Here is a 22,850-nt window from a genome sequence, read left to right as displayed (position 1 = left end):
GATGGAACAATATGATGTAGAACCCGATGAGAACGGGCATGAATGCGAAAAAGTTCGGCCCACGTGCCATAGCGATCAGTCTCCATATCAAGGACAAGAGGAATATGATTCCGAATGTTGGAAACAACAAGAGCAGGATGAAAATCCGGCTTTGCAAGAGTGGGAGTAGGTGGGGCAAGATCGGCCGTGGGAGGAGGAGTCGCATTGCTACCGTCATCGGAGGTGGAAGACATGTTGCTCTTTTTTTTTTCTTTTTTTTTTTTTTTTTTTTTTTTAAAGATCTTGGGCCTGGCTGGCGGTTGAACCGGGTCTGGGCGGTTCAACCATGTCGGTCGAACCGGGCTGAAGAAGCTGGAGCGAACCGGTTTGGAGTTGACCCACAGCTAGCGGGTCGGGTCAACTCGGTGCTGTGTGTGGCTGCAAGCCTGCAACACAGCAAACACGAAGGGGACAGGACCTGGAGGGGACCGACGGCGCGGGCTGCACTGGGTTGGGCGGCGGCGCGGCGGAGGAACGGTGGTTGAGCGGTGGACACGCGAGCTCGGGAGTGCGATGCGGAGGGAAGATCTGCACAGGGAGAGAGAGAGCTCGATAGTGAGGGAGAAACCCAGCACGCTTGGGCTCGCAGCGGTGGTGCGAGCGGCCGGCGGCGGCTCTGGAAGAGAGGAGCGGCGGCGGGCGGCGCGGGGGAGACAGCGGCTGACGGTGGGGAAGAAAAGAGAGGGAGGCAGCGGCTGCTATAGGGAAAGAAAGGAGAGAAAGAAATCAGATAAGGAAAATAAATTAGGTTAGGATCTTTTGTGCTCTTGATACCATGTAAGATAATTTCAATGGGTGATTTTCATTGATAAAATACATTGTATATATAGATACAATAGAGTTGACCTAGGCTAGTAATTACAGATAAATCTAAGCCTAATTACAGGAAAATCATAATGACATAATATTCTATCAATACTTAATGTTCAATTTATTTTACGTTGAAACTAAGCTGGCACAAAGGACAAAATGTTAGAGCTAACAAAAACATCAAACCCACCCCCACAAGGAAAAATTCCCCAAGATTAGGGCCTCAAATTAATGGGGCAATTTTCGCTGAGATCCTCATATACAGGTGAAAATTGTCATTCCTAATAACATAATGAAGTAAATATACAAGTCTTCGCATATGTGATGATGAAAATGTGGAATGCATAATCAGTGTCTTTCAACAACCGTCTTTTGCTGGCTTGCTGAAGTTATGTTGATTGGGTTGGAAGTTCATCATACCAATACTAAAATGAATACTCAAATATTGACCAATGAAGGTGATAGATGTATCTATTAGTTTGTTGCTTGACGAGAGGCCGTCCATGTGGATCACATAGTTAATTTGGCTCATGATGAGCAAAACAACCATAATGTGGATGTTCATGTCATTTTTTCAGAAGATGAGAACAAAGAAGATGAAGGTTTCATTCTCTATATACGGGGATTTCTAACAAACGTAGAGAGTGAATTTGACGCCGCTCATACTTACTTCTCCTACAACTCCAATTCCATCACCAACAGCGCTTAATGTTCATTTTGAACCACATGGTATGTACAATCAACTTATTTGTTAACATGCTACATTGACGAATAAGATATGGCTAATTTAAATTATTATTTTTTTCAAGTGTGCCAAATAACCCATTTTGGCAGAATTCTTCACATTATAGACATATTTATTGGGAATACTCGGATCAACAAACAGATTTTCATTGTTTGGATGTGCTTGTATCTTGGCACATAAGTGATGAATTACTTGTTGGCCTACATTCTGATAGCAAACATGTTGTTTAATATTGTGTGGTTGAATATTGTGTGGTTGAATACCAACAAAAATTTTTGACTCTACCGTGTCTGAATTCCACAGCAGCCTGTTCTTGGAAGCTTGGAGGATGAGGGCAATGTTGTGCACTGTGGCCTTGATATATTCAAAGGTTACTGTGCAAAGATTGTAGCTGAGACAAAACTTCCTTTTGTAATTGGTCTCTTCTTATTTTTCCCGTGGTAGTAAGTGGAAAAGGCTTCGTCCATTCAATAAACATCCTCGGTATCTTGAACCTGAAAGGAGATTCAAAACACATAATCACTATAAGCATGATACCTGAGTGCAATGCGAACGAATTTTCATCTCAACTAGTAAGAAAATTTTGTTCATCTTTTGCTCTTGAACTATGTGTCAACATCTCTTTGCAATGGTGTCAGCAAAATCCAAACATAACCTAGACGACTGCAACATGCCTACATGCTTAACAAACGTGAACTTTGGAGACATACCTGCTTAAATTATTTTCCATACAGTGTTGCTGGAGATTCAAGCTAGTTAGATGAAACTCTTCAATTGAATTAGAGTGCTCGATCCATTGCCAATTTTCTCTCAGTTGTATACAAGCTGCTACCATTTCTGTCAGATAAGCATCTGGGATTCCGACAATAACAACACTAGCAATGCCTGGATGTTCTAGTAGAATGGCCTCAACCTACTTCAGACAAATAGCATAATCACACTTCCTTGGATTATTAAATATCATAAACTAAGTAAAGACAAGAACTTGACATAATTAGAAATGTACACCCTAAGTAGAAATGTCTAGTGCTACATTAACATGATTATTTTGTTTTACTTTTGGGTTCCTTTTGAAGGACAAAACATTCTAATAAAGCAGCATATTCTCTTGGTCTCAATTCCTTCTTCATGATTAAGAGCATGTTTGCTTCCACATTTGGGAGCCATATAATCAAATCTTATTGACCAGAGTCACTTTTAGCAGGTTATACAGATATTTGGTGACTTAGAAAACTGATTTTAGTCGAAAAATCAATTATGCGGAGAAGCCATAGAGAGTAGCTTATCCAGTTGAAAATCAATTTGGGGTTTGATAACTGAATTTTGTAAACATTACCTTATAGTAATCACTTTTCCCATAATTGCATCAAACATAAACCACTTCACTATCAACTCAGTTTAAATCACTTTTACTGTAATCAATTCAATTCTATCCAAAATCAATTTTGACAACGCTGATTTAAATATCCACTAAGCAAACGGGTTCTATTGACACTTTTATTACCTCTTCAGGGTAAATGTTCTCCCCACCACTTTTGATACGGCCATTTGTTCGTCCAAGGAGCCACAAATTGCCAAAACAATCAATTGATCCAATGTCACCTGTGTCAAGCCAGACTTCATTCCTCTGGTTCAATGGGGTTGTGAGGATTTGTTCCCAATACCTGAGCATTAAATGTGGTCCTCTAGTTAAAATTTTTCCACTGTGACCAGAGGAATCTGCACATATTTTCAGTTCTACATGGGGTGCAGCCTTGCCAACACAAACCCCTTGTGGCTGGTGAATGACATCGGATCCCGTCTCACCAAATGTTTGAAGGGCCTGGCTTGTGGGTTTGTGAATTGGATCATGCAGTGTCAAGAATGTCAATGAAGAACATGCCTCTGTCATCCCTTTTGATAAATGAAAAATATTATAGACAATAAGATCATAATAGTGAACTTATGGACCTAAGGAAATTTAAAAAGGTCAAACTATAGTGGCCTTTATGTGTTGAGTAAACATAAAATGTAGAAGAAGGGCACTGGTTAAAGAATCAAAAGTGGAATTTTTTTTCTTGGAAAGTGTTCAAAGTTATGAATGCATTGAGTACTATAGCTTTCAACAACAAAAAAACTATTTTTTGATCCCTTAACCAGTGCCCTTAGCAGGACTCATGTAAAAAGGAAAAAGTGAGAGACTTGTGAGCTATTCATGGTCAAAAAATCAATATTTTAAAGAGAGAAAATGAAAGAAGCACATATTCTTCAATGTAGACTTAACAGTTATTTAGGTTTTATTTTTTCTTTTGTTAGGCTAATAGATTCCAATGATTGAGGTTTTCATTAAGTAGTGGCTTGTCTTAATATTCAAGTAAGGACTTCATGTTGACTTCTAATATTTGATTTTAGCATATAAGTTTTCTGCTACCATATTGGGTTAAGAGAGACCTACCATAAGCTGAAACGAGCTTAGCTTTATGGAAGAATATGCTACTGTCTTTGATTAGCTCAAGTGAGAGGCTTCCACCCCCATTAAGTATTTTCTTCACAGTATCTCCCCCTTTCCATGTTTCTTTGAGCCTAAAAATATCATACATTAAATCAAGACTTCAGAATAGTGGTAAAACAATATATTCCAATTTCCAAAACTCTGGTTCTTCTTTTTCACCTTTGGTGAGAAGATAACATGACATTTATTAGATTTATAAACACTTATTTGGCCATATCTCTCTAGTCAATGTGAGACTTCTCAACACACCTTTTCACGCCTAAGTTTGGACCATATACGGGTGGTCTCCAACAAACGGATCCATGATAGAAACTGATACCATATTGGAATTAAGGTTAGGCCTAACTCTACCCTAAAAGCTAGCTTAGAAGTGAGGGTTGCTAAACCATTTATAAACTCCTCTATTCAATGTGAGACATCTCAACAACATTTTTGTTACAGAAAAGGATAAATTTTTGCTCCTATTTGACACTGGAATATACCTTAATGTTGACATCAGACTGGCCATTATTGCAGGAACTGTGATAAAAGATGTCACTTTATATTGCTCTATGGCACCAACTGCTGATTTAGCATCAAACTTGGGCATCAATACATGGCATCCTCCAGCCATAAGCATGGCCATGGCTGATGACAAGCCACCAATATGGCATAATGGAGCAGTATGCAGATAGACCTGTTATGGAGCAAATGGAAAAACTATGAAGAACTAAATCATTACATAGCTTGATTTATCATGTAACTTGCGAGTATATAAAAACTTCTTAACAGTTGATATTGACAACCTCATGGGCTGATATAATGGTAACCTTTCATAACCAATAACATAAAATAGCATACATCATCCTCACTATACCCAACAATGGCAATCTTGGCTAGAGATTGTATGATCAAAGCTCCATGGCTTATGGTCACTCCCTTGGGCTTTCCTGTGGTTCCTAGAGTCAAGAACATAATACTTTCAGGAAATAAAAAAGGATATATTTTATTAGGTAAATTCCCTAGAGTAATATTTAAAGAATAGCACAATATAAAGCACATGTTTGAAAATTCTTCTACAATTGATTCTAAAGCTAGAATCAATTCTTAGGAGAAGTTTTTGGGTGCCACAATTGATTCTTAGAAAAAACAAACTGATCCAAATATGCTATAATACTAAAAAGTCTTGCCAATGGAGCTGACAGAGTACTCATCCAGTGAGTAAAATATCTATAGAAGTCCATTTGTTTGTCAAATTCCTACTTATCTGCAACTGCCTTGTAAACAGAAATTTTGGAACTTTTAATTGAATATTTATTTTCCTAGAACTAAAATCAAAATGGATATACAGATCAAACCGCAACCTCCCTCCAATCTTACTGCTCTTTTTCAATTAGGTATTCTTAAAATTAATTAGTGCCTCAAAAAGTTAATCAGCTCCATCCACTTATTCACAATTCATAAATAAAACAAGCTTTAAAGTAAAATTCCACTTAGTTCAAAAAGTTCGCAACTGTCTGATGGAACATGTATTGCATTGTGTTAGTTACTTTCATAAATCCTTATTTTCCTATAAATGGTTTAGAATCTTGAACCTGAGGTGAAGCATATTATAACAGCGCCTTCAGGTGCCCAGGAGTAATCAAATTCTAGAGGCTTTACATGATGCTTCTTAATCATTTCTGGAGTTAACCCTGAAAAACAGTAAGAGCAATAAGTTATGAACACTATTCAATCCCAAAAAACAAGGTTTCATCTATAATTGTCACACTGCTATACAAATATCCAGCAATGTTCCTACCATTCCACTTGTTTGTAAAATCCGGTGAAGGGGAATCCAACAAAACATGCCACCTCAGAGATGGGATATCATTTTGGTGGAGTTTTAAGTACCATGAGTAGGAACTCTCATCAATGACTAACAGCACTGGCTTCACTGCAGTCATTGCAAATCTTGCCTCCTCAAAACTCTGCAGGAGGAGAAAATTGATCTAAAGCATAACATTAAGAAATAGATTGTGTGAAAGCACACACAATCTTGATGAAATAAGAACAAAAAGTTAAATATAACCATGAAATGCCATAGTAATTAGCATGAACATTGTTTTATGAGAGAGCTTAGGGAAAAAAAACCATGTAAAAGACAATACTAAATTAAGCAGTGAAGCTCACAGCAAATTTACCCAGCGATAGTTGAGAGGAGCAGCTATTCCTCCAACAAATGCAATGGCTAATAACCACTCCACATACCAATCACTGTAAAAATGAATAAAATCAATCAATCTATCATTCATAAAATCATAGATGAATTAGCAATAAATGAAGTGTTAGTGCATGTTTGGAAACTCGCCAGAGTCAACTACATGGAGAAGTTTCTACGAGTAGCTTCTGAATTTCAGAATTGATTTTGGAAAAAGGAAAACAGAGAAATGCATGACAGAAGAAGGAACAAAGGGTACTTGTTGAAAGCAGAGATGGCGACTACATCACCAGGTGTGACTCCTAGCTGGAGAAGGCCTTGTGCAAGGGATGAAACTTCCTCCACCAATTGTTGCCCGGTCTTGCGGCGGTGACCGGCGATTGTCACCGGAAAATGTCGCCGGAAAGTTAGTAGTTGACTCAGACATTGGCAAATGTGAGGGCGGGAGTAGCTAGCCATTGAAAGTGGTGGTTTGAAGCTTTTGAGTGTTAGTGTTAGCTCAGACAATAAAAACCATGTCTTCGCTTTCTTATCTGCTTCAAACGCAAAAGGACAGCCACTTTGTCATGTGCTTATGATTAGTATCATATGTGTCAATTTTGTATTGGCTCTGCCATAATTTCTCTATCATTTTGGGCATGGTACCCTTCAAAATGAAAGAGTTATAGTTTAAATGATCAACTGAATACTGCTGAAATCCTCTCATTTTTAATGTTATTGGAGCAATACCCTCATTTTCTTATGATGTTTCTTGTATTCACAAGTTTTTTTGCGAATTATAAGGAATCTTGCGTGTTTTTTAGGCTTCTTTTAAGGTTGATAAATATTTGAATTCGCAATATTTTTTTTGCGAAGTGCTGCATGTATGGACATGACAGCTTCCTAGTCAGAGGTGACCGTGAAAGGTAGTGGGATTCGCAATAATTTCGGCGAATTGACAAAAGTTATATATTTGTTTCTCCACCAACATAAATTAAATGTATGGTTGCACCTTGGTATTGAAATATTTAACCAACTTGGAAGTCTCGGTTTCTATTCCAACACAAGGCATTTTATTTTAATTTACTCCATTATTATTTTCTTTTCTTATTTTTACAAAGAGTTTAACAATTTTATAAATTTTTTTCTCTAACCATGCTAGGGAATGCATAATTAATTTTTTATTATTATAAGAGATATTTAAGGGCATTGAATTGGTACACATAGCACATTCAAAAATTGTAAATAATCAATTTGTCAACGTTAATGCATTTATTTTTCTTTTTTGATTATGTGAATTTTATTTTTTTTAAGTTTCTTTTAGACACTTAATTTTAGAACTTATTCATTTTATTTATCAATCAAAAATAAAATAAAAGTTATAAGTATAAGATGTGGGAGAAAAATTAAAAATATTTTTTTTTAAAGAAACATCAAATTAATGTACATAAGTTCTCAAATAAGTATTTAAAGTATAGTGGAGAAAAAGAATTATAAAATTGTTAAACTCTGGTAAAAAAAAGGAAAAAAAATAGTGGAGCAAACAATTGTAATTGTGTTGTAAAAATGCCTTGATGTCCCGGGCTCGAATGCTGGCAATGGAAAAAGAAGAAGAAGCTGGAACAATTAAAAATTGCCACAATTAGGACTAGAACATTGGACCTCAAAGTTAAAGCAGGCATATGTCAACGGTCAACACCAATGAGCCTACATTCACTTCGGATAATGTATTGGAGAATTAAATATATAACGTGTGACAATTCGCAGCATTTATTCCATTACTTAGAGTCTTAGACTATCTTTAATGGTGTTGAAAGGGGGTGTTTAGTGTTGAAAGAGGTAAATAATGGTGTTGAATTGAAGTGTTGAAAGTTGAAAGGGGGAGGAGAGAGGAGTTGAAAAAATTCAACATAGTTGAAACCTGCGTGTGGGACCCAGTGGAGAGAGAGAGGGGCTGCAGATCAACACGTGGCTCCGTTTGATTGGTCCGGGCGATTTTCGTTTATCCTAATCTTTCCAACTCAATTATTTCATTCAAAAAAAAATTTAAAAAATATAATTTTTTTACCAAAATTCATGATTTTTTTTTCTCTATAAATAAAGACTTGGTTCGTTTGATTTGGACAGAGAAAAAAAAACCAAGTTTTCCATCATCTTATTCATCTTATTATCTTTCTATTATCCTCTTTGCTTTGAAATAAAATATATTATTGTGTGCTTAGTTTCTTTTCTTCCATTTGAAGTTAATAAAATAAAATAAATTATTGTGTATATTTAAAAAAAAATTGTTAAGTGTTTTAATTTAATTTACGTTAAAAAAATATTACGTTAATTTAATTTAATTTTAAAAAAAAATTAAATTAAATCGATAATATTTTTTTAATTTAATTTTTATCGAAAATTTTAATTTTATGAAATCATAAAAAGAAAAATATAAAATTAAATCAAAATATGAAATAAAAAAAGTGGTGGGGTAGGGGGTAGGGTGTTGAATGAAAAACCATTGGAGTGGGTAAAAGTTGAATGAAGTGTTGAACTGGAAAGAGAAGGTGATGTGGAGTGTTGGGAAGAGAAAAAGTGGAGTGTTGAGGGTGTTGAATGTTGAAACCATTGGAGATGGTATTATGTTTAAGAATATTTAACAATTGTTTACGCCAATGCCATTTAAAAAAAAAACAAATTATAGAATTCTTAAATGGTTAGGTAAAAAAAATTAGTATGGGAGCACATGTTATGAAAAGCCTTTATGGAGCCTGTGAAAAATTTAAAAGGGCAACTACCACTAGGACAACATTAACTTTGTTTTACGTTCAAAATAACATTAACTTTGTTTTAAACATCGAAGCATTAAATATATACTTTTTACATTTCTTGAGATTTTTCGCGAATTTCACATATATGTCACCATGTTTGCGGTACTGTAAGTGAAAAACGCGTAATTCACAAATAATGCGAATTCCACCTATGTCCAACATATCATCATAATTTCTAATCAAAAGGTGCTTGAATCTCACATTAGTTCCCAACTATTTTTGCCAATTGTGAGTACCCCATCCACATCAGCTCCAACGTGTACAAAACTACCTGTTTTGCAAATTAAATTTTTTTTCACCCTTTTTTGCTAATTATTCTTTTTTACATGAAAAAAAAAATTTGAATAGCCTCACTTTATACCGTTAGTGTCTTTTTTTTAGAGGATCATTAGTGTCTAGAAATGTTTTTTTTATATATATTTACCTGACCACATAATTCTTTTTTATATAAACCATATATGTATGTTGGGGAGACATATCACTACTAAAAAAGTGCAAATTAGTGACGGATTAAAGTTCGTAACTAATAGTTACGACTTTAGTGACGGATTTGGTAAAAATGTGACGGAATTAATTTTCAGATATTTAGTAACGAACTTAGTGACAGAAATTTCAATCACTAAATATTTCATCACTAATCCTCAAAAAGTAGGATACTGGGCACCACTTATATACATAAATGTGTGCGTGCGTTCTACGTGCGTGTGCGTGCTATACCGCTTACAGGTATGTGTTCATTGTGGTGTTTATCTTGAACTATTTATGTGTTTGTTAATTTAATTCTTTCGGTTTTCAAATTAATTTTATAAAGACTCAGTTTTTAGAGTTCGCTTTAGGCCTCAGTTATTGTAGTGAGTATTGGTTAAACTTAATATTTTTCCCTACAAAATAAAAAATTGTATTTGCTTATTTTTTTTAAGAAATGTTTCGTATGCTCAAGTTATATATTTCACTATTCCTTAACTCCAAATTAAACTTATATTTCATATGCTTATGTAATTACTACAAATGATCATAAGTCAGTTTGAGAAAGAAAGTGAGATTGTTGAGTACTGACGTGCGCTCTTGTGCATTATATCTGGCATGAAAGTCTGATGGTAATAAATGAAGATTGAGAAATAGTTATATAACGTTTTGAGAAGTGTACCTGTAAGAAATGGTTGACAGCCTTTCGAACCACATAAGGTTCATGAGGTGTTAACTGAATTTTGAGAAAAAGAAAAAGGAAGCAGCAACTAAGAAAAGGTGAAGTTACATATATAGAATTGATAAAGTGGAAGATTATTGGAGTTTCAGGCAAAGCTGGTAGGGTGGCTAATCTGTTATGGATCGCTGTAGTGGTGGTTATCCTTTATTAGTCATGCTATTAATTCACTTTATTAGTCATACTATTAATTCATTTTTCTGCTTTCTAAAAATTTAATTCATTTTTCTTACTTAACCTCTTCATCTTTCTTAGGCTCATAGCCTTATAATGCATCAGAAAGAATGTTGGAGGAAAGTAAGTGTGGTAAGAATGAAGATGATTTGCAAGAGGTGAGAAAGTGCTGATATGTCAGAAGTGGGTTACATATATAATGCTATATATAATCTAAGTTCTGAGCTGCTGCCAATGGAAGGTCTGATATGTGAAGAAGGTATTTGCTTTGCTCCATTGTTTTATCTTCCAGGCGTGGGATTTTATACTACAGGCAGGGTGGATACTTTTGTGATTTTCAATTGGAATTTCGTTGAAGGTGTTGTAGTATGGTTAATTTAGAACTAGTCCTTTATCTTACATACTGTTTGTAGTTTAGTCCTTGTCCATTGTTTATTTAATAGGCCTCTATGGAGATTACATTTACATTTTGACTCTAGAGTTGGTAAATCCTTTATTAGTCATGCTATTAATTCACTTTATTAGTCATACTATTAATTCATTTTTCTGCTTTCTAAAAAATTAATTCATTTTTCTTACTTAACCTCTTCATTTTTCTTACAAACTTAAGAACTAAGACTACTGCAGTAAATAGAAACTAGAAGCAAAGGCTAGGAAAAGCACAAGCAATCAGAATCTGCAGGTGCAGTCCACGCAAATATCTATAACCTACTACAAAAGTAAAACTCAAACTAAAAGGGAGAAGACTACTACATATATCAATATATAGCCTAAAGCTATTAGAGATAATACTTTGAGCACAGCAGTCCACGCATTCAATCAATCTCCACTCTATTTTTTCTAATTCAATCATGAATCATGACTCATTTGAAGTAAAGATGACATCCTCTTTACTGATAATAATTTCACTGTGAGATGTAAGTAAGTGCAGCGTACCCATCAATATTGAATAAGACTCACAGGCCAGATCAAGTTCTTCTGATATGCAATTTATTGGTAACAAAACCAGTTATTGAACAATAAGTGGAATAAAGAGTTCATAGTAGATTGTTGTTTCTAAAAAAAGGCTTTAAAAAAATTATATTGGAAAGTTTTAACAATTAATCAAACTTATAAACACATTCATTTTTTCGAGTGCAGTGACTAATCTCTTTGTCCGCCGTAAAAGACCTTTTTTGGCGTAGTAATGATTAATTTTTGTAGAAATTAGCATAATTTAGTCCTTTTTTGTTTTGTTTAATTATTTCCTTGTTTTTAAACAGAAAAAAGGGCTACATAAATTGAGTAACCAGTGTATCATACTATCACTTAGCATATTGTCATCAGCCACCATTTGTCGATGTTAATCTCTTTATCAAATTATCACACATAGCATATTAAAAAAATTGAAAATAATCAATTTGTCAATGTTAATGCATTTTATTTCTTTTTTGATTATGTGAATTATTTTTTGTAAGTTTCTTTTAGACACTTAATTTTAGAACTTATTCATTTTATTTATCAATCAACAATCTAAAATAAAATAAAAATTATAAATCTAAGATGTGGGAGAAAAATTAAAAATAAAATTTTATTTTTAAAGAAACATCAAATTAACAAATGTGTGCGTGCGTGCTACACCGCTTACAAGTATGTGTTCATTGTGGTATTTATCTTGAACTATTTATGTGTTTGTTAATTTGATTCTTTCGGTTTTCAAATTAATTTTATAAAGGCCCAATTTTTAGAGTTCGCTTTAGACCTCAATATTGGTTGAGACAGCCCTGAGTTGGAGATGGAACTTTATTTGGAGAACGGAGATGTTTGATTGGGAAAATTAGATCTCTTGAATTCACAAGTTTATTTGCAAATTATAAAGAAACTTGCGTGTTTTCGAGGCTTCTTTTAAGGTTGACAAATACTTGAATTCATAATATTTTTTTTGCGAATTGCTGCCTGTATGGACATGACAACTTCCTAATTAGAGACTGTAAGACCCAAGATTTTAAGCTTAGAATAAGTGGAAGAGATTTCCATTTACGATTAGGGTTGATGTAATGTGAAGGGAAACCTGAACGAAAGTTTATTAAATGAAATAAATTTATGAAGGAGAAAGTTTAGGAAAAGTCAAAGGATTACACCATGATCGATAAAAGTTATAGTACGATCGTTGTACGCTTAAACCTAGGTCAGAAACCCTAGTATATAGCTAATTTTCACTTTTAGGCACGACGGAAGTTAATTCCAAAAATCTTCAGAGAAATGTTAGAACTTCTCTTTTTTCCATATATCACAATCGTTTCGAGGCGAAACTCTAGGATCTACGAACGTCCGATTCCAATCATCGGAAGTTTGCCGAAACCGAATCCCTGGTATTTCAAAACCCTAGAATTTCTCGACAATGAAGACTTTATCTATTCAGAGCTTCAAATGAATATTCCACACGCGTACACCCATTTCTCTTGATGATTTCAATCTTTCTTCCGAAGGAAGTTTTCTATTCCGACATTCGATGCAAAAAGCAACTTATCGGGTAAAATAGTTTTACACCGACTATGCATCTGTTGCCAAAAATATAAGGAGACTTCATTTTAGTTTTGGAATTCTTTCGCCAAAACATATCTTAGAATTCATGAAGAATGACGCCGGAAAAATCAGATTCGCGAAACTTTCATTTCGCCGCGAATTTCCATCTTCTACATATAGCAAGAAAGGTGAGAAAATTTACAAGAACTCCTCCATTTCTCTCCCAAACCCGCGAGCTCCATTGAAGAGGAAGGAAGAAGAGTTTTTCTTCATCTCTTGCTTGATCGTCGATTAATCAGTTGCTGCTTCAAGGTTTCGAGGTATAGTCGCTAATCCTTACCTCTGATCGCTTTTTCCATAGCTTTTCTGTAGAGTTTTCTGAGCGGATAGTTTATGGGTTTTTGCAAAACTATCCTGAATCTTTCATTTCTGATTCTAAACCTCTTCTATATGTGCCCAAGATCACTTCTGCCGGATTAGATTTTCCGTTATGTCGCCGGATTTTCCGTTATGTCGCCGGAATCAATTTTAGCCTTAAATACCCATTTTTGGAGTTTTTGAGGTAAAGCTTCAACCTTTAGGCTAAAAACTATCGCCTTAGCTTAGTGTTAGTAGGATTAGTTGTCATAAACGTCGTTAGTAACGGCCCTGCAAAATTTGGTTTTGGGATTTCAGTTTTGAAATTTCTAAGTTAAAAATCATGACCAAAATACCCCTGCGACAGTTTTTGATCCGATAATTTTTCCGAGTTCAGAATACCCTTAGTTACGGCTAATGAAAGCATAGGAACCAAGTTTGATCGAAGAAAAATCGAGCCCCACAATTGTGAAAAGTGGCCGAGCCCTATAGGGGAGGAGGGGTAAAATTCCTTTTCTGAAAACTTGTCCTTTCGCGCTAGATTATCGTACCTCGGAGTATGAACTACTTCGTGTAACCTTAGTGAGCATTGATAGCTTAGTTTCCGATAGATTTTGATAGAATTCTGTGGTTTTACTTTAAAGGTTCTTTTGAAGAATTTCCTGAAGATCAAGGAGCTCATTGTGAAGGAACGTTTGAGGAGAACGCTGGAATAACTAGAGGTAAGGGCAACTTACCTTACTAGCTAATGCTTTAGGTGTCGACGCATTCGACTTGATTTACTGTTTATGCACTTGTTTGTGTATGATTGGGAAAATGTTTTCTGAGGCTTCGGCTGACAATGTAGATGATTCATCTACTGAATGTTTTTGGAGATTGACTTACATGCTATGTGCTATGTGGGTAATCTAGGATGTGTGGTGCATGCCTTATATGCTAAGTGCTATGTGGTTATTGCTTATTATGCTGATATATGACATGTTGATTGATGGTGCTGAGTTATTTATGCTTTAGCAATGAAATCTGAGTTTCTGAATAGTGAGAATAGCGGGCAGGTCATGCCGATTTTATTTTGAGAGTTTTGGGGAAAGTTTGATAGGACGAATGAGATTCGGGCCTTGTTATGGTGTTTTATGGATCGAGACATTCTCTGGAGTCATTTGGGGATTTGGAGATCCCGAGAACTTATAAGAATTGCGATAAGGCTAAAAGGATATTATTTTGTGAAGAAAACTCATAAGACCTTAAACAACCTCTAAATCTTTAAGTAATGATAATAATCTCGAAGGAAGCTTAGGAGTCGAATCTTAGTTTTGGAAAAACGAGAAGTGTCGTCGGATCCAAGTGTTGAGATATTGAGAGGTTTTGAGTATGTTGATACTCTTGTGCTCTGGGAGCAGTTGTGTTGTTGGGCTATCTGAGAGATAAGCCGGGAAACGGGTAGTTTCCGAGCATGTTGATGCTCTTTGCTCGTTGAGCAGTGTTGACCATCGGATAGAGATGAGTCGGATGATTCGAGGAATCATCATGAGTTAAGTTTATACCTTCGGGTACAGTTTATGCCTTCGGGTACAGTTTATACCTTCGGGTACAGTTTATGCCTTCGGGTACAGTTTATGCCTTCGGGTACAGTTTATACCTTCGGGTACAGTTTATACCTTCGGGTACAGTTTATGCCTTCGGGTACAGTTTATACCTTCGGGTACAGTTTATGCCTTCGGGTACAGTTTATACCTTCGGGTACAGTTTATGCCTTCGGGTACAGTTTATACCTTCGGGTACAGTTTATACCTTCGGGTACCGTTTATGCCTTCGGGTACAGTTTATACCTTCGGGTACAGTTTATACCTTCGGGTACCGTTTATGCCTTCGGGTACAGTTTATACCTTCGGGTACCGTTTATGCCTTCGGGTACAGTTTATGCCTTCGGGTACAGTTTATACCTTCGGGTACAGTTTATACCTTCGGGTAATTCGGACATCGACAGGGGATATGATCGACCGTGAGGTTAGGATCGACCTGTTGATTGTCGGGCATAGCGGAGGGAAAAGTCGACCCGCAGGGTTAGGACTGATCCGGCTATGTCAAGGTTGTAAGTGACACTCCGGGGTTATGGTCGACACAATGCCAGTGTTAGGACCAACTCAAACGTGCCCAGCCTATTCTTTCTGGAACCGTCAAGAGTGACGTTGCATTGACATATCATGCACTCTAATTGTATCGTTATGTGTTTTGATAAGTTGATGTTGATAAACATCGTTATGTGTTTTGATGAGTTGATGTTGATAAACATCGTTATGTGTTTTGATGAGTAGATGTTGATAGATATCGTTATGTGCTTTGATGATGGAATTGTACTAGAGATTTGATAACATGCTATGTTTAAACCTTAGGGTAGACAATGCAGAACTTATATGTATGTAGACAACATATATATATATATATATACCCCTTATACTTTATCTGGTGTATTGTATTCTCTATCCTATATTCCGTAAGTTGACCCTTGCACGTGCTACCTGTGTTTGGGGGGCTATGTATGCCCTTTTTGTCAGATGTCGTTGGTGGATTCTTCCGTGATTCCTCGTCGTTCGGGGAAGACCCGGAGCGAAATGACTACTATTGAGCCTTCGACGTGGACCCGGACTTCATGCATGACCAGATGGGAGTCGATGATGGAAGTATGGGGGATGGGTGATTAGAGTCTATTAAGGTTGGGTGTTAGTGTCCTAGCTCTGACTTATTCTTATTTTTGAGGGCTTGTGTTGCTGACACTTGACCTAACATTTTGGGATTGTACATTTTGCCTACGGGCGTTACACTTTTCTACTTTCCGTCACTGGAGGTTACTCGTGACGAGGTCGCTACTTACAGCGGGGAATGTTATATGTATTGTGTATTAGTTCTGTTACCTTTCGCATTTGGGTTTTATTTAATTCAGTTTTGTCTTAGTTATTATCAAAAAAAAAATATATTCACGTTTTTCCGCATTAAGTTTACTTTCGGTTACTAAAGTGACGCCACCGAAATCGGGGTGTTACAGAGACTTTCAAAAAAGAAAAAAAAAAACTTCCTAATTAGAGGTGGCAGTGACTGTTAGTGGGGTTCGCAATAATTTCTGCGAATTGAAAAAAGTTATATATTTGTTTCTCCGCCAACATAAATTAAATGTATGGTTGCACAGTGGTATTAAAATACTTAACCAACTTGGAAGTCTCAGGTTCTATTCCAACAGGCATCCATAATATATACATTCAGGGGTTTTTCTAGGTCCAATCATCGCCTACATGACATCTCATGATTGGCTAATTCCATTAAAAATCATACATGGCAATCATTCCTCCTTTCCTCTTAATGTACATCATTCTCCTTAACCTACACCCCTCTCTATTTAAACGCTTATGTAAGACTCTTATTCTTCATTCATCTCTCCATTATTTGGATTTCTCCTAAACCTACACTGTTCCTTCACCATCTCGTGCGTTTTTTGTTTTTAGCCTTCCTACATGGCTTCAAGATCTCCTTTCGTTGTTCTTCATGACTTTACAAAGGTATCTACTTTTTCTCAAATCAAATCAATTTTTCATGTCTTTGGTGTGTGTTATTGTAATCTAATCTCAATCCTTCAATATTCATGTTTTATTAACCCTAATATTGTTTTTAGCCTTGATACTTGAAGGATATATTATTATTATTGATCCCGTGAGTGTTCATAGCACAATTGAATTTCACCATCAAAATGGTGAATGCCGCTTGACTAATGGTTGGATAGGTCTACGATGGCTATACAACTTTGATACCCTAAACTGTTGGTTTCTTTTCAAAAAAATGGAAAATGTTAACATTTTTTATGTTTCAATTTGGAAAGAAGATTTTACTCAGATCAAGTATCGATGTCTCTCTATGGTTACACATGAACACGGCCTTGAGTTCTCGCGGGTTTTGGTCCCGGTCATTGATACTAGGGATCGTCCATATTTTTGGAAAAATAGATTTGGATCTCAAGTGGTTGTTTTTTACGAACGGAAACATCCACAGTTGGTACTGGCCCTCACTGCATGTCAATGTGCACAATACGAATTGGTTAGTTTAATTTTCGTATTCCTTTATTTTTTTAACTCCAATGTGTTTTATTATGATTTTTACAATTTCATAATTGTTTTCACATTTTTTTTTCAGCTATTACCTTCTCAGATCGTTCCATTCTTTTTAAGTTTTGGAACATCTCCGGTACAACTTCATACTGGTGTAATAGATGACATCCCCTGCAACTTGCTTTCGTCAAAACCTACTGATGCGCGTATAGGATCTGGTTGGAGAAAATTCTGTAAATTAATGAAAATTAGAGGGGGTGAATGAGTTTGTTTTAGGTTTGAAAGAATAGCAAATATAATTATTGAAGTTAAGGTGGTGTATGAAAATATTTAGTAAGTTGTTATTCATTCCAAAATTTAATCAGTTGTTGTTTTTTCTTGGGTATCTTTTCGTTGTTTTGTTTTTCTCAATCTAAATGAGAGGATTGTTCTCATGATTTACTTTATTTATCAAATAAAAACCAAGATTAATTGTTATTTTTTCATTATGGAATTGTTCTCATGATTTACTTTTTTTTCCTTTGTTTTACACGTACAATTTTTTCCTTGCCTTCATCACTAAAATCATAAAAGACATTAAATGCTTTATGAAATAAATGTTATTTTTGTTTTTTTTTTAATAAGGAAATTTAAAATAATTTAATAAATTTTAATGCATTGACTATTTATTTATGGAAAATATTCTCGAAATTAATTATTTATTTCCTTCCATTTCCTTATATAAACCACTTAATTATATTAATTTCCTTATTTAAAATCATAAAAGACATTAAATGCTTTATGAAATAAATGTTATTTTCGTTTTTTAAATAGGAAATTTAAAATAATTTAATAAATTTTAATGTATTGACTATTTATTTATGGAAAATATTCTCGAAATTAATTATTTATTTCCTTCAATTTCCTTGTATAAACCACTTAATTATATTAATTTCCTTATTTAAAATCATAAAAGATATTAAATGCTTTATGAAATAAATGCTATTTTCATTTTTTTTTAAATACGAAATTTAAAATAATTTAATAAATTTTAATGCATTGACTATTTATATATGGAAAATATTCTAAAAATTAATTATTTATTTCCTTCAATTTCCTTATATAAACCACTTAATTATATTAATTTCCTTATTTAAAATCATAAAATACATTAAATGTTTTATGAAACAAATGATATTTTCGTTTTTTTTTAAATAGGAAATTTAAAATGATTTAATAAATTTTAATGCATCGACTATTTATTTATGGAAAATATTCTCAAAATTAATTAATTATTTCCTTCAATTTCCTTATATAAACCACTTAATTATATTAATTTCCTTATTTAAAATCATAAAATACATTAAATGCTTTATGAAATAAATGCTATTTTCGTTTTTTTTTTTGACAACTTAAAATAAATAAATAAATTTCAATGCATTGACTATTCATTTAAGGAAAATATTTTCGAAATTAATTGTTTATTTCCTTCAATTTCCTTATACAAACCACTTAATTATATTAATTTCCTTATTTAAAATCATAAAAGACAATAAATGCTTTATAAAATAAATGCTATTTTCGTTTTTTAAAATAAGGAAATTTAAAATAATTAAATAAATTTTAATGCATTAACTATTTATTTATGGAAATTATTTTCTAAATTAATTATGTATTTCCTTCAATTTCCTTATATAAACCACTTAATTATATTAATTTCCTTATTTAAAATCATAAAAGACATCAATTTTTTTATGAAATAAATGCTATTTTCGTTTTTTTAATAAAGAAAATAAAAATAATTAAATAAAATTTAATGCATAGAATATTTATTTGAGGAAAATATTTACTAAATTAATTATTTATTTCCTTTAATTTCCTTATATAAACCACTTAATTATATGCATTTCCTTATTTAAAATCATAAAAGACATTAAATGTTTTATGGAATAAATGTTATTTTCGTTTTTTTTTCAAATAAGGAAATTTAAAATAATTAAATAAATTTTAATGCATTGACTATTTATTTAAGGAAAATATTTTCGAAATTAATTGTTTATTTCCTTCAATTTCCTTATATAAACCACTAAATTATATTAATTTCCTTATTTAAAATCATAAAAGACATTAAATGCTTTTTGAAATAAATGTTATTTTCATTTTTTTAAATAAAGAAATTTAAAATAATAAAATAAATTTTAATGCATTAACTATTTATTTGGGGAAAATATTTTCGAAATTAACTATTAAATTCCTTCAATTTCCTTATATAAACCACTTAATTATATTAATTTTCTTATTTAAAATCATAAAAGACATTAAAGAACTTTATTCATGCTTTTCAAAAAAAAAGGAACTTTATTCATGTGTAATTAATTTAAAATGGTGTTTATAATTGATCGTTATTTAATGTTAGTAAAAACATTAATGTTAGTCAACGAAATTACGTATACATTAAATTAATTTGATTTACAACATTCAAATTTTAGTCAATGATAGAAAACATTAATACCACTATTTAATGCTTTTAACATTCCTTAATTATTAGTCAATGAACAATAAAAACATTAGCTAAAAAAAATATGTTCCTTAAATATAAATGTATTTTACACACCTATTTGACTTTTTAAAAAAACATTAATGTTAGTCAATGATCAAAAAATTAATTTCGATTATCCTGTTACGTTTTAAGAAAAAAAAAACGATTTTAAATATCATTTTTAATGATTTAAATTCAAAATTATAAATACAATATAACTCCTTTATTCATGTGTAATTAATTTAAAATGATGTTTATTGTCATTTAATGTTATTAAATACATTACTGTTAGTCAATGAAATTACATATACGTTACATTAATTTGATTTACAAGATTCTAATTTTTGTCAATGATAAAAAACATTAATACACTTATTTAATGGTTTTAAAAATATTAATTATTAGTCAATACATAATACTCCCTCCGTTGCTATATAACTGACATTTTAAGGTTGTTGCACAAGTATTAAGAAATAATAATTAATGTTTTTGTTTTATTAAAAGTATTATTTAACTTTCTATTATACCCTTTATCTCTCTTATTAATTATAACATTTCAATCTTCCTACCACCAATAAATGAAGGGCACAATTGGTAAAGTATAATTAATGCTCTCTTGAACTTTGTAAAGTGACAGATAATTAGGAACAAAATTCAGCTAAAAATAGTTTCAGTGATTTAGGAACAGAGGGAGTACAGACATTGACAACAAATTTTCGTTCATTAAAAAGAAACGTATTTTCCACACCTATTTATTGTGTTTAAAATACATTAATGTTAGGCAATGATCATAACTTTAATTTCGAATATTCTTTAACGCTTTGAAAAAAGGTTTTAAAACTCAAATTTTAATGATTTTAATTCAAAATTATTAATACATATATACTGTTATATTCTTTTCGTTTTAAAAAACCGCGTTATTTCCTTTTTTATAAATATTACCCTTTTTAATACTCACGTTCATGTCCTTTTTTTATAAATATTACCATATTTAAAACCTTAGGGACGGTCTTTTAAAAACTTTAATTTTTATTCATTGATTATTTTTAGACTGTGCAAAAAAGAGTAAAAACTATATCCTATTCATTACAAAATAACAATTTTAATTATACTATTAATTTTTTACTACATTACTTCTTACTGTACTAATATTTACACGCAGCTACTAATTTTAAAATGAATAAATGATAAATTTCAAATTTTATGGGGTATTAAAAATCAACTTTGATGATTTTTTCAGGACTAAATATTGAAGATGATCAGTTACAAAATTTGTGTTTGGCTGAGATAGAGAAAATACTTCAAAGAAATGGCAAATCTCTAAAGGAACATAGTTGTCTGCCCTATCCAATTTTTCATGATGTGAAACAGTTTCAAAACAAGTTCATAGTAGATGAGCTTAATTACAACAAAAAAGAAATGACAAATAAACATGCATCCTATCTAACAAAGATGACAGCAGAACAGAAGGGTGTATATGACAACATAATACAATCAGTGTTGTCTGATAGTGGCAGATTTTTCTTTTAGTATGGATTAGGAGGAACTGGCAAAAATTTTGTCTGGAATACATTATCTGCAGCCATCCGTTCAATGGGTATGATTGTTATGAATGTTGCTTCAAGTGGTATAGCTTCTTTGTTGTTGCCAGGTCGTAGAACAGCACATTCCAGATTTTGCATTCCATTGCAAACCGATGAAACAACTACTTGCAACATCAAACAAGGTAGTTTAAGGGAAAATTTACTGATCTGTGCCAAGATCTTATGGGATGAAGCTCCTATGTTAAATAAGAATTGTTTTCAGGCACTTGATAGGACTTTGCGCGATATCATGAGACAAGAAGATGAAAGCAACATGGACAAACCATTTGGCGGTAAAGTTGTAGTTCTTGGTGGTGACTTCAGACAAATTCTTCCAGTCATTCCAAAAGGTGGAAGACAAGGCATTGTATCTGTTACAGTAAATTCTTCTGATCTTTTGAAATACTGTAAATCTTTAAAGCTCACTAAAAACATGAGATTACGCACAACAAGTTCACCAGAGCTTGCAACAGAAGATCTTTTGATTATGGTGATTTCGAATCAAATGAGCGTGGTGAATCAGATATTGAAATTCTTGAAGATCTTTTGATACAGGATAGTGAAAATCCACTTCTTGACCTGGTTGATTTTGCATATCCCAATTTGGTGCAGAACATGAAGACTGAGAAGTTTTTTGAAGAACGATGCATATTGTGTCCTACATTGGAATGTGTTGATAAGGTTAATTATTTTATGCTTGATTTACTACCAGGTAATACAACAGAGTACTTAATCTCAGATAGCACTTGAAAATCTGACGAGGACACTGAACTACAATCAGAGTGGTTTACTACATAATTCTTAAATGATATTACATGCTCAGGAATACCAAATCACAAAATTATATTGAAGGAAGGTGCTCTGATAATGCTATTAAGAAATACAGATCAAGCAACCGGTTTATGCAATGGAACGCGGCTAATAGTGGCTGATCTTGGAACAAATGTTATAAAGGTCACTGTAATAACATGAACCAACATTGGAGAAGACATTTTCATTCCAAGAATGGACATGGTTCCATCTGTCTCAGGTTACCCGTTTAAGTTTGAAAGACGTCAATTTCCGATCAGTCTATCCAAAATAATTCTGAATTTTATGAAATTTGTATGACGGTAAAATTTATGAGGCATCAAAAATTTATTGGTTTTCTTTATACGTTTTGCTTCTTTACTAATTGTCCAAAAATATTGTTGAACAATCGTATTTAAACATATTACACTACGAATTTAATAATAAATAAATAAATTAAAGGAGTGATTAAAAATCATAAATTCTCACATTATAAATTAATAAACGCATTTTGATGACTTTTTCCTACATTCACTTTTATTCCTTAAATAGTCACACACATTTATGTGT

The 22,850-nt window shown here is 33.1% G+C and overlaps 2 protein-coding genes across 2 annotated transcripts; one reads left to right on the top strand and one right to left on the bottom strand.

The window, feature by feature from the left end:
• Window positions 1-1,547: 1,547 nt before the first annotated feature.
• On the bottom strand, window positions 1,548-6,812 carry LOC130725930 (2-succinylbenzoate--CoA ligase, chloroplastic/peroxisomal). The gene is made up of 10 exons (XM_057577123.1): window positions 6,524-6,812; window positions 6,248-6,320; window positions 5,866-6,034; window positions 5,660-5,758; window positions 4,926-5,023; window positions 4,568-4,761; window positions 4,029-4,156; window positions 3,099-3,487; window positions 2,305-2,507; window positions 1,548-2,088 (listed from the first exon to the last, which is right to left on the bottom strand). The coding sequence occupies exons 1-10, from the start codon at window positions 6,721-6,723 to the stop codon at window positions 1,959-1,961; spliced, it is 1,683 nt and encodes a 560-aa protein (XP_057433106.1). The 5' UTR covers window positions 6,724-6,812; the 3' UTR covers window positions 1,548-1,958.
• A 14,689-nt stretch (window positions 6,813-21,501) lies between these two features.
• Window positions 21,502-22,463, top strand: LOC130725649 (uncharacterized). Its single transcript, XM_057576861.1, has 3 exons — window positions 21,502-21,981; window positions 22,047-22,203; window positions 22,315-22,463. The coding sequence occupies exons 1-3, from the start codon at window positions 21,502-21,504 to the stop codon at window positions 22,461-22,463; spliced, it is 786 nt and encodes a 261-aa protein (XP_057432844.1).
• The last annotated feature ends 387 nt before the right edge of the window (window positions 22,464-22,850 follow it).

This window comes from Lotus japonicus, chromosome 6, assembly GCF_012489685.1.
Source record: "Lotus japonicus ecotype B-129 chromosome 6, LjGifu_v1.2".
NCBI classification, from domain to species: Eukaryota; Viridiplantae; Streptophyta; class Magnoliopsida; order Fabales; family Fabaceae; genus Lotus; species Lotus japonicus.
The sequence above is the reverse complement of the archived record's forward strand: the minus strand, read 5'-3'. Positions and strand labels throughout refer to the sequence as shown.

Excerpts from the sequence above, each read along its gene's own strand:
- LOC130725930 (XM_057577123.1), bottom strand. The coding sequence starts at position 6,723 with ATGGCTAGCTACTCCCGCCCTCACATTTGCCAATGTCTGAGTCAACTA. Across the intron at positions 5,024-5,659 it reads TATAATATGCTTCACCTCAG|GAACCACAGGAAAGCCCAAG; the intron begins GTTCAAGATTCT and ends TCTTGACTCTAG. Across the intron at positions 4,762-4,925 it reads TTGGGTATAGTGAGGATGAT|GTCTATCTGCATACTGCTCC; the intron begins GTATGCTATTTT and ends GCTCCATAACAG.
- LOC130725649 (XM_057576861.1), top strand. The coding sequence starts at position 21,502 with ATGGGTATGATTGTTATGAATGTTGCTTCAAGTGGTATAGCTTCTTTG. Across the intron at positions 21,982-22,046 it reads CAGAAGATCTTTTGATTATG|GATAGTGAAAATCCACTTCT; the intron begins GTGATTTCGAAT and ends CTTTTGATACAG. Across the intron at positions 22,204-22,314 it reads TATGCTTGATTTACTACCAG|GAATACCAAATCACAAAATT; the intron begins GTAATACAACAG and ends TTACATGCTCAG.